An 11,557-nucleotide genomic window follows, 5' to 3' on the forward strand; every position below is an offset into this window, starting at 1 on the left:
TGCCGGATACCAGATAAGCCTCCTTTCGTTCCCCTTAAGACCCGCACCTGTGAACAGAGACAGGCCTTTCTTTAGAGAAGCAAACAGCTTGACAGTGAAACCAATGCCTCGCAAAAGAAAAATCTAAACACTAGCATACTGACTGAGTCATCCGTGCTGCCTGGGGCTGCCCCATCACAAGTCCACAGCGGGTGGGGTGTGAATCACAGACGCTTAATATTGCTAGTCCGTTCCACAGGGGGGGCCTCTGCGGCAGACAGCCTGACCATACTCGGATGCCTTTTGCCCAGGTCTCATTAGCAGCGATCAACCTTCTGGAGTAACAGGAAGCCTTTTTCCTTGTGGAAGGTTGTCCTTAGGTGACTACATCTTTCTTAGCATTAGTTATAGATCAGGAGATATTTTGCTGTGCGACTCGCCTCACCTCTCACACATGTGTAGATCCTTTGTCCCGGTGGCCAGGTGCCCTCGAGACAGCGCTCATGCACTACAGAAATGATCCGTGGGATCCTGAGGGCCTTGCAGCATGGGGGTGGGGAGGGCTGGAAAAAGGAGGTTAAATTAAAAGCAACAGGACAGAGAAGAGTGAATAAGCTGTCTTAAGAGGAACAGTAAATGTTCTCAGTAAAATAAATGTCATCTACTCTTTCTTGACTTTGTATCCACTCATCAGCAGCTACCCTTTCATCAGTCACCTTTTCAAGGTCAAGTTTCTTCCTGACTTCCCATTCACTGTCTTTGAACATCTACCTCCATCCAGCTCCATTTTCTCTACTCCAGTGAATGTCATCAGGAACATGTTACATGTGTCCCTTTGTACTTTTTGATCTTGTTGGCCTTCTCATGCTGAGGTAAGGACTGTGCTGATGACTCCCTTCCGGAAACAACTCTCTTCTGGTGCCTGAGATCCCCTCCCTCCTGGATCTCTTCTCTGATGATCCCTTCTCAGTTCTTTTGTGGGTTTCCTCTTTCTCTCACTGACTCTTGTTCAAATGATGGTGCTCTCTTGGGTTCAGTTCATGGACGCTGTGCTTGGACGCTGGTCTCAATTTTAGACCCCCAACCTCACCTGTGCCTAGAGCTTCAGCCATAAGGTGCTGGCTGCCTGCCGTCATGTTCCTCTTAGACCTATCATCTATTGGGTGTCTCCACTTGAGTATTCCAAAGTATTTGGGCATTTTCGAGTCCACATTCTCAAGACTGAACACGTCCACCCTCTCTTCCTGACGAAACGCGTCTTCTGTTTCACCCAGTGCAGACACCATGGGGTCATCTTGATCGTATTTATGATCAGTCACTATACTAAAGGCTTTGCATGCGTTTTCTTGTCAAATCCTCAAAACAATTCTGTTGAGCTCATTTTGAAGATGAGAAAGCTGAGGTTCAGAAGATTAGGATGCTTGCCCAGCTTTAAGTGGTCGAGCCAGGATTACCACCCAGGCAGTCTGATTGCAGAGCTGTATGCCTAACTAACCTCCATGTTACTACCAGGCCTGTCTAACTTGAGAGCTCAGGTTCTAACCACGTCACTCTACTGGGCGATGCCCCAATGATCCCAGCACCAGGGCCACAACATTCACTGTAATGCCCAGGTTCAGCGGATCTCCTTTTTCGTCTGGGGGTCACTGCATCACCTCAGACCCTCATTCTTCCTTTGGAGTAACTGGCCTCCCTGACTGTAGCCTTACCTGCTGCAGTCTCTCCTCCACATTGTCCATCCAGGGGAATTTTCTACAATGCATGTTAGATCACATCATACTCTTAATGGAGATTTTGCACCACGAAAGCCCCGAACCCTTAGGTTTGCACTTAGTGCCCTTCATGAGTGGCTGGTCCTTTGTTTCACTCTTCAGGCTCTGCTCCTACCTTGGGAAGTTCTCTGAGACACGGATTAGTTTTACTCATCTTTTTTTTTTTTTTAATTTTTTTTAACGTTTATTCATTTTTGAGACAGAGAGAGACAGAGCATGAACGGGGGAGGGTCAGAGAGAGGGAGACACAGAATCTGAAACAGGCTCCAGGCTCTGAGCTGTCAGCACAGAGCCCGATGCGGGGCTCGAACTCACGGACCGCGAGCTCATGACCTGAGCTGAAGTCGGCCACTTAACCGACTGAACCACCCAGGCGCCCCAGTTTTACTCATCTTTGAGCCCCAGCCCTGAATGTTTGTTGAATGAATGAATGAATGAATGAATGCAAAACTTTAATTAAATTTCTCTTTTCTAGATGTCAAAGGAAGCAAGCAATTGAATATTATAAACAAGTGATACGAATAAAGGAAAATGCAGGGACTTTCACCAATTCCTCATCGTCAGAAAGCAGCTGAGCATTAGCCTAAGTGACACCTTGTGTAAATTAGGTAATTGCTGACATATTTCTATTAGAAGAGGGTGACTTTTCCCTTTGACCTGCATACTTGGCTTATTTTAAAAATGCCTTCATTTTGAAGCAGGTAACTCCTGTTGACTATGTAAGCGTCTTGTTTACCTTGTCTTATCAGGAAAGCGTCTTAGTCTGTCCGGGCTGCTGTAACAGAATATCACAGACAGGGAGGCCTAGACAACAGATACCTGTTTTTCACAGTTCTGAACGCTGGGAAGTCCAAGATCAGGTGGCAATAGACTCGTGAGAGAGCCTGCTTCCTGGTTCATAGACAGCTGTTTTCTCACTGTGTCCTCACATGGTGGGAGGACGGACACCCCTTTTATGAGGACACCGATCCCATTCATGAGGGAGTTGCCCTCATGACCCACTCACCTCCCAATGGCCTCATCTCTGAATGCCATCCTGTTGGGGGTTAGGAGTTCAGCAAAAGAATTTGGGAGGAGGACACACTCAGTCCATAATGGAAAGAAGTCTTTCCATCTTCTAGAAGTCTTTCCATCCGTCTCTCAATCTCTTGTGGGTGGGACACCGTGCCCGGCTAGACCCTGTCTTGTCAGCGTGGCTTCCCTTCCTGCCCATTCTGTTGTAAGACACTGTTTGTATAGGAATAGCCTCTTCATACTTATTCCTGTGACCCTGGAGTAACACGTGACTGAAAATCACAAATGACTTTTCACATGGGCCTACCTTTGATTGAATGTTTTTTAACTTTTTTACCTTTATTTATTTATTTTTAGAGAGAGAGCACGCACTCATGTGTGCACATGAGTGGAGGAGGGGCAGAGAGAGAGAGAGAGAGAGAGAGAGAGAGAATCCCAAGCAGGCTCCATACTATCACCACAGAACCTGATGTGGGTCTCAAACTCCTGAACTGTGAGATCATGACCTGAGCCAAAATTAAGAGTCAGATGCTTAACCAACTGAGCCACCCAAGAGCCCCATTAAGGGCATTTTAAATGTTAATTACTTGTGTTATTATCATTCATTCATTCATTCATTCATTCAACAAGTATTTGCTGCACCTTAAAGCAGTAAGAACATTTTATTTAGGACGTTGCAATAGGGGAAAGAGGCCTCAGTACAAAAGTACACTCAATTCTGAATACAGCATGGGCAAGTGAGAATTTATAGCCAAGGAGTAGGGAGGGAGTCAATGGATAGAAAATTCACCGAGAGGAAATGTCCGATGTAAGGAATTCGGGCTCAATGAACCTAACAGGGTTCTTGATGAAGGCAGGCCTCACCTGGGCTGTGATGGGGACTGAGGAACCTGATGTCCAGGGTGATCAGACACTGAGGATGGCTAAACTGACTTAGGAGGATTCTTGCTAAAACAGGACAACGCAGAGATGAACACAGAAGGCCAAAGTGAGGCCTGGTTGAAAAAGAGCTGAGAAGAGCCTGAACTGAGTTTGGTCAATCGGAGAATCTGAGGTGACAGTCTGTGGGGCAATAAATTCTACATTTTGTTTCCTCTTCTGGTCATGGTTTTGTGAGACACTTATTCAAAAATGAAGTGTTTCTGTGTAATATATCCTGTACAGCTTGTCTCCTCTCAATTTCAATCCAGTTTCAAGACAAATCTTAACCTGATAAAACTGTTAATTCTGGAGATTTTAGTACAAATCCTGACTATGAAAAGAGGATTTTTGTGATTTATATTCCAGGCTACCTCTGACACAGAACCGTATTACTGTTCTCCTTCTCTGATAAGTGTTTTTATTTATGTATTTATGAGAGAGCTCGTATGTGCACAAGTGGGGCAGGGGCAGAGGGGGTGGAGAGAGAGAATCCCAAGCAGGCTCCATGCTGTCAGTGCAGAGCCCAAGGCGGGGCTCTATGCCATGAACCGTGAGATGAAGACCTGAGCTGAGATCAAGACCTGAGCCGAGATCAAGAGTCGGATGCTCAACAGACTGAGCCACCCAGACGCTCCTCTGATAAGTGTTTTAAATCCGCCTATTGAGAAATAATTTCAGTGGGAGTGTGGCTTTTCGTATCCCATAATATCAAGCTGAATGTTCTGTACTGAATTGTTTATTTTGGAAGAAGTATGATAGATGAAGTTCACGTTATTTCCCTCTCCCTGGGATTCTTTTAAAAAAAGAAATGCCAACCATCTCTGTCAAATTTAGAAGGAAGAAGTTAAACAAAAGCTCTAGTGGGTGACTTTTCATACGGTGAGTCAGTCCTCTCTCCTCAGAGGAGTTTTCAATGCTCAGCTCAGCTGTGGTCCTCTATAGCACTAGGTCTCTTAATCCAAAAGATCAGGTAAGTGACATAGACAAACTGCCTTTCAATTTTATTTTATTCTTTGCTTGAGAGAGAGAGAGAGAGCGCACATGTGGGGGTGGAAGAAAGAGAGACAGAGAGAATGCTCAGCATGGAGCCTGACTTGGGGCTCAATCTCATGACCCTGGGATCATGACCTGAGCTGAAATCGAGTCGGATGCTCAACTGACTGAGCCACTCAGGCATCCTATGCATTTCAATTTTAACTTCGACATATAAATAGTTATTTCCTCAAACTCTTAAATTTAGAATCAAGACTTTTTTTTTTTTTTAGAGTGGGTCCTCTGATTAGAATTAGCCATCACCTTTCTCAAAATGTATCACCCACAATTTCCAGTTTTAGTTTCTGTAGGGTGAGAACTTGGACAATTGTCATGGTTTGTGTAAGATCCTTCTAGGTTGCTATCTCTTTCTTCCCTCCACCCTTTATGGCTGTCTTGCCCTGGAATTTGAAAGAATTCCAAAGCATTCAGCCTGTTTTTCATAGAAAACAATTCTCACTTCATTTTTTAAAGTAGACACCATACCCAGTGTGGAGCTGAATTCAGGGCTTAAACTCACGACACTGAGATCAAGACCCGAGCTGAGATCCAAGAGTCAGATGCTTAGCCACTTGAGCCACCCAGGCACCCCACCAAAAATGTATTTTAGATCTAATACTCTTGTGGCTGATAGAGGATGGGGCTGGTAAGAGAGGACTGGAGAGTCTCCTGTGTTAACTGAGACCAGGACAGTAGAAATAGAGAGAAAGGGTTGTATTTGAGATTTCAGAGGTAAATCCAACTGTTTTCAGTGCTTGATTGGATGTGGGAGGTGAGGGAAGGGAACAAAGGTATCCCCCAGTTTATGGCCATACCAGAGGTGATTGGATCTGCGTGGATGAGGTTGTTGCCGTTCTAAGACAGGAAGCGTAGGTTGAGAGTTGGGGTGGGATCCATGGTGAGCGAATTTAGGGCATGTTGAGTTTGAATCTCTTATGTGAGTGGGGACATTCAGTAGGCGGTAGAGTATATGACTCTGGTGCTTAGGAGCTAGAAGACTGAGCTGGAGAAAAATATTTTGGAGTCCTTAGCAGATGCTTGGTGGGTCAACCTGGTAGAATGGCTGAAAGAGCCAAGAAGAATATAAGACAAAAAGATGGCAAGAGATAGAAGTTGGAAGAATGCCAGTATTTAAGGGGTGGGCAGAGGGAAGAGTTGTAGTGAAAGATGAGGAATGGCTCTAGAAGGAGGCTGAGAATCGGTAAAGTCATGGAAGCTGAGAAAGGACAGGGCTGACAACTGACCACCAGCTTGAGAGCAGACCCTTGCGCCACAGAGGTCGCAGGGAACCTTCAGTTTTGGTGGAGTGGTAGGGGCAAAAGCCTGTGTAAGAGAGAACAATGAATTTGGTCCCTCTACTCAAAAGTGGGGTCTGCACAGGCCCCTGAATCGGTGGAATGAACTCATGCAGTACTGAGGCAGAGGACAGAGGTTGCTGCTTGTCATGTGCAGCCGGGTCCCTGTAAGCGGACCTGCCAGTGGTCTCAGTGGAGAGGGGTGGAACCCCTCCATCCTCCTCCCCGCCCGCATACCCTCTTTTATTGTTTCCTTTCAGGGCAGAAATGGAAAGCCCATAGAGACATCCAGTTGCAACGTTTCACTTTGAGACAATGATAGCTTTCTCCCTCCCTAATATGTTTGTAGACACACATTTATTGAAAGAATGAGGAAACAAGCTTAGTGTCTCAAACTGAAGGACTTTTGAGGAAGAAACTTGGACATGCATACTTAGCAAACAAAAAAACTTTCAACAAAGAACCTCTAGGCAATGCATAATCCTCCTTCCTCATTCACATTTGCAGGACACCTTCCGGGTAGAGAACATAGAAGGGGATTGTCTCTACTTAGCCCATTCATTCCCACACAGGTGCACAGGTGGTGGTGGGGGGGCTCCCTGTTGGGCAGTGTCCATAGAGTTGATTCGATTTCCTGAGGACCTCCACCAACACCTGAGATCTTCCTTGTTAGCTGGTGGCAACCACCTGCATTGCAACTATGGACTGGGGAGAAAGTAAACACAGGGCTGGCATTGGAAAATCCCACGTGTTAGGTGACAGCAAATATTAGAGGAAGCAAGAGGCTTAAATTGTAGTAGAATACAGACTAGAAAAGGTTGTACTTTAGAAGAATACTTAAAAGGGCAGAGGATTGTCTTTGGATAAAAGATCTTGCTTTCTTTTTCTAGAGGAAATAGTAAAGTTACCGCTTTATTTTTTATTTTATTCTTTTAGTAATGTTTATTTATTTATTTGGACAGAGAGAGAGACTGAGAGTGAGTGAGTGAGGGAGGGACAGAGAGAGAGGGAGAGAGAATCCCAAACAGGCCCCACAGCACAGAGCCTGATTCGGGGCTTGATCTTACGACCCATGAGATCATGACCTGAGCCGAAATCAAGAGTTGGACACTCAACCGACTGAGCCACCCAGGCGTCCCCCACTTTATTTTTAATATAAGCAGTAAAAAAGTTGGCAGCGGGGGATGAGGAGAACTTACCATTTAAAATCTGAGAATAAGGGCGCCTGGGTGGCTCAGTCAGTCGAGCGTCCGACTCTGGCTCAGGTCGTGATTTCATGGTTGATGAGTTCGAGCCCTGTATAGGGCTTTGTGCTGACAGCTCAGAGCCTGGAACCTGCATTGGATTCTATGTGTGTGTGTGTCTCTCTGCCCCTCCCCCACTTGTGCTGTCTGTCTCAAAAAGAAAATCAACATTAAAAAAATTTTTAAATCTGAGGACAGATTTTCAACGTAGTTGGTAGGCCTGTCCCCCACTTTTCTTACCTCTGATTCATATTCTGTCCCTAAGTGCAAAATGAAAAGATAGCTGATGGTTCCTCCCTATCTATATTTTTATGGAAAATCTCCTAAGGATCCATTGCAACAGGGAGAACGGTGTTGTCTTTACCTACCTCTAGAAGTTATAGTGCCTGGATCCCCAGGGACCTGGCTTTGAATCTCAGTTCTGCTGGTTTCTGGACAGAACCTCTCTGAGTCTCGATTTTCTTACTGGCCAAAAAGTGATAGTAATAATGTCCATAGGGTTATTTTGAAGATTTAATGAGATGATGTAGGCAGAAAGACCAACAGAATGCCCAATTAATGTTAGATTCCCTCTCCATCGAGAATGAAGAGTTCACGTAAGAAGAGGTTCGGTGACTTCCGTCTAATTGAAACAAACCCATCCTGGTCTGTCTTCTTCCCTGGGCTGGGAGGACTGACCAGTCTAGGTCGTGCTGCCCAGCCAGTACTGGTCCCAAGGGAGGATGGGATGGCCTGGGGCTGGGCCTGAGGCAAGGCTGTCCTTTCCTGAAAGCTACAACACTTGTTGCCAGAAAGAGAGGACTGGATTGTGTCTGAGGTCAGAGCTATAGATACAGGTGCAGAATGGATCCTGAGGGTACAGGGGCGTGAGGAGCCAAGATGTGTGGCCAGGAGGGAGTCTGAGGAGCAGGAGCCGGAAACTGTGTGTTGGGGCAGTGGTAGCTGGTCTGTGTGGCAAGTTGGAGCCTATTAAAGGGCTTTGGGCAGAATAAACATTCTGTGCGGCCTGGTTACTGGCATCCAGAAGATCTCGGGGAATGAGTTCTTGCTCAGCTGCCGCGTGAGACATTCTGGCTCTCTTCTTCTCTTTACCTTGTAAGGTTAGTTAAGACCAAGGCAACGTGGCCATCCAGAGCAGGGTCACTTGTGAAAGTGCCTTCTGCTCTGCTAGACATAACATCACAGGGAGTTATGAAAATAATTCAAAAAGAAGAAAAATAGCCACAGATTGCTAAGCAGAGCCAATAGCTACAGCTCCCTACGAGACTCTGAGACCTGGGTTATGACTCATGAGGCAGAGCTACAGAGAAGAGAACATTTCTGCAAATAGAAGCCATGGCTGGTCCTCCGAAGAAGGACAATCCAGGATGAGGGAAGCGGCAGCCTAGTGTAGCAGTCAGTGGAGGACACGGGCTTGGGGATGAAGCAGACCTTGGACTGTTCTACCATGAACGGGAGCTAGTTACTTCTTCCAGTCTTCTCCTCTTTAAAAGACAATAGACATGCACTAAAAGTTCTCTGGAAGGACGCGGGTTAGGAGAAGACTGCACAGTTGAGGACCGAGATGGGAGAGACGCTTTTTACTTCATAGCTTTATACATTTTCATTGAACCATGTGGATGTGTGTCCTAGTAAAAGGCTAAATGAGAAAACAATAGACAAATGATGATCATTTATACCTTTTGGGATTACACAGCCCTGATGGATGGCAATCGCATAATTTACCATTGTTGTTATTATTATTATTAATATGGGGCCGGTGGTTTTTACCCTTAAGATCTTGGCAGTCTCTTTGTCACACACCCAAATCGATGCCCTGTATGCACTGGCCTTACATTATGTTTATAACTAGTGGTAGAAATTCAGCTCCTTAAAATGGGTCTTGTAAATGGGTAAAATGAGTAAATGAATAAATGGGTAAAATGAGTAGATGAATAAATGAATAAATTTACCACTTGTAGTTTAGACTGCTAATATATATATATGTATATGTTATATATATACGTATATATATATAAACACATTTTAGAGAGTTATATTACATTATTGACAGTGGCACCTGGCATTATATAATGAACACCTATAGACCCTTTGCCTATATTCACCAATTGTTAACGTTTTTGGCCACATTTGCATTCTTTTTCTCTTTCATACATGCATGTCCATCCATATTTTTTTTTCCAAACTATTTAAATGTCAGTTGCTGATATGACACTTCTGTTTGTAAATACTTCAGCATGTGTCTTTAAAGTACAAGGACGTTCCCCTAAATAACCACGATACACTTATCAAATCTGGGAAATTTGACCATTACATAAGGCTGTTATCTAATGTGCAGTTTATATTCAAGTGTCCCCACGTGTTCTAGGAAATATCCTTTTTTTAAACGTTTATTTTTATTTATTTTGAGAGAGTGCGTGTGTGCATGCATGAGAGGGAGGGGCAGAGAGAGAGAGAGAGAGGGAGAGAGAGAATCCCAAGCAGGCTCCATGGTCAGCACAGAGCCTGACACTCAGTCCCATGACCTTGAGACCATGACCTGAGCCAAAATCAATTTGTATCTGATTGTTTCCTTATATTTAGACTTGGATTAAATGTTTTTGTCAGGAATACTATAATAGATGATGTTCTAATGCCATCTTTTTTTTTTTTAAGTTTATTTATTTATTTTGAGAGAGAAAGAAAACATGAGCAGGGAAGAGGGAGAGAGAGAGAGAGAGAGAGAGAGAGAGAGAGAGAGAGAGAGAATCACAAGCAGGCTTTGCACTGTCAGCTCAGATCCTGACATGGGGCTCGAACTCATGAACTGTGAGACCATGACCTGAGTTGAAGTTAAAAGTAGGCTGCTCAAACGACTGAGCCACCCTTTTCTTAAAAATAATGGAACGGTTCACGTAATCTTCTCTGTATCATTCCCATTTTAGTATATGTACTGCTGAAACAAGCACCCAGTGCCATCTTTTATAATTTTTTTTATCCTTCTCTTTTAAGTATGTGAAACCAGGAGTAATTTTTAAAAATGCTAATATTCTTATTTTCAAATATCCAGCAGGTCAGTTATTCATAAATGACTCCGGTCATCACGTCATGACTGAAGCAGTGGGCTATTTGTACAGATCACTTGACTTAAGGGCGACCTACCTGGGATCTTCTCATTCATCAATCCATGGAATCCTGCAGTGAGTTTCTGTTCTGGGTCTCAAAAAGAAAACTGCTTCTGGCTATTCACGTGATACATGTGGCCTCTTGACGATTTCTGATCTTTTGCAGACTTCTGAGGGAAATTGAGCGGATTAGGAGTAGAAGATGTTGGCCTCAAGGCATGAGTCAGCAATATTTCGAGGGTTCTAGGAATGGCACCTCATTATGGGAGTACTTGCTTAAATTAGACTACCACAGTGCTCAGAGTTCTAATACAGTGAGCTCTGCGGTATGCACGAATACACATAACCTACAGAGCGTTAAAAGCATGGACTTGGCACCTCATATAATTTCAGAGAAATCAAAATGCGCTTCTGGAAAAGGGAAAAAAGTCTTGAGACCCATCGTTTCCATTTCTGTTGAGGAGAAGACCCGACAGAAGACACAGGATAATGTGGAGCCATGGAATGGCCCAGAAAAAGGAGGTTCAATGAAAAAGAAAGATTATTCCTCTAAGGTTTTATCTTTGGGTAAAATGGATGGTGTAGTAAAGCTTTCACGGCAAAAGGTTTTCTCAGCTAAAGGTGAGGGTGGAAAAGGCCAAATCACCACAATTGACCGGCATCCCTTGGCAGGAGGGTCTCTTAGCACAAATAATCCCTGGGAATCCGTATCTGAGTTCATATCAGAAAAGTGGCTTTTTCATAGCCCAGAATACAGTTCGGTTCCCCAGAAGAGTTTTTTGCAGAGAAGATCTCAGTTTGAAACCAAATTGTTGAAGACCTCCAATGATACTAATAAAGTATAAAAATGATCATGGGTGTATTTGTGTTTGAAATTTCTTAATACTTGCCTTTATTTAGAACTCTTTGATGAGATATTTTCTTTCATAACTTTTAGAAGTGATGATAATCAAAGTCTAGGTCTTGATTTTTTAGTTCTTTAAAATATGTAACGGGGCGCCTGGGTGGCTCAGTCGGTTAAGCGTCCGACTTCGGCTCAGGTTATGATCTCACGGTCCGTGGGTTCGAGCCCCGTGTCGGGCTCTGTGCTGACAGCTCAGAGCCTGGAGCCTGTTTCAGATTCTGTGTCTCCTTCTCTCTGTGACCCTCCCCCGTTCATGCTCTGTCTCTCTCTGTCTCAAAAATAAACGTTAAAA

At 44.3% G+C, this 11,557-nt stretch overlaps 1 protein-coding gene across 1 annotated transcript in view; it reads left to right on the plus strand.

The window, feature by feature from the left end:
• Nucleotides 1-11,212, plus strand: part of LOC109265427 (putative tetratricopeptide repeat protein 41) — an 81,925-nt gene extending 70,713 nt beyond the window's left edge. Inside the window, 4 exon segments of the mRNA XM_053895062.1 lie at nt 2,227-2,303; nt 2,306-2,359; nt 10,307-10,436; nt 10,528-11,212. Of these exon segments, the coding sequence (XP_053751037.1) occupies nt 2,227-2,303; nt 2,306-2,359; nt 10,307-10,436; nt 10,528-11,206 (940 nt within the window). The 3' untranslated portion in view covers nt 11,207-11,212.
• Nucleotides 11,213-11,557: the final 345 nt, after the last annotated feature.

The sequence above is a fragment of the Panthera pardus genome, unplaced genomic scaffold (genome assembly GCF_024362965.1).
Source record: "Panthera pardus isolate Hobbes unplaced genomic scaffold, ASM2436296v1 HiC_scaffold_6, whole genome shotgun sequence".
Classification (NCBI taxonomy): Eukaryota; Metazoa; Chordata; class Mammalia; order Carnivora; family Felidae; genus Panthera; species Panthera pardus.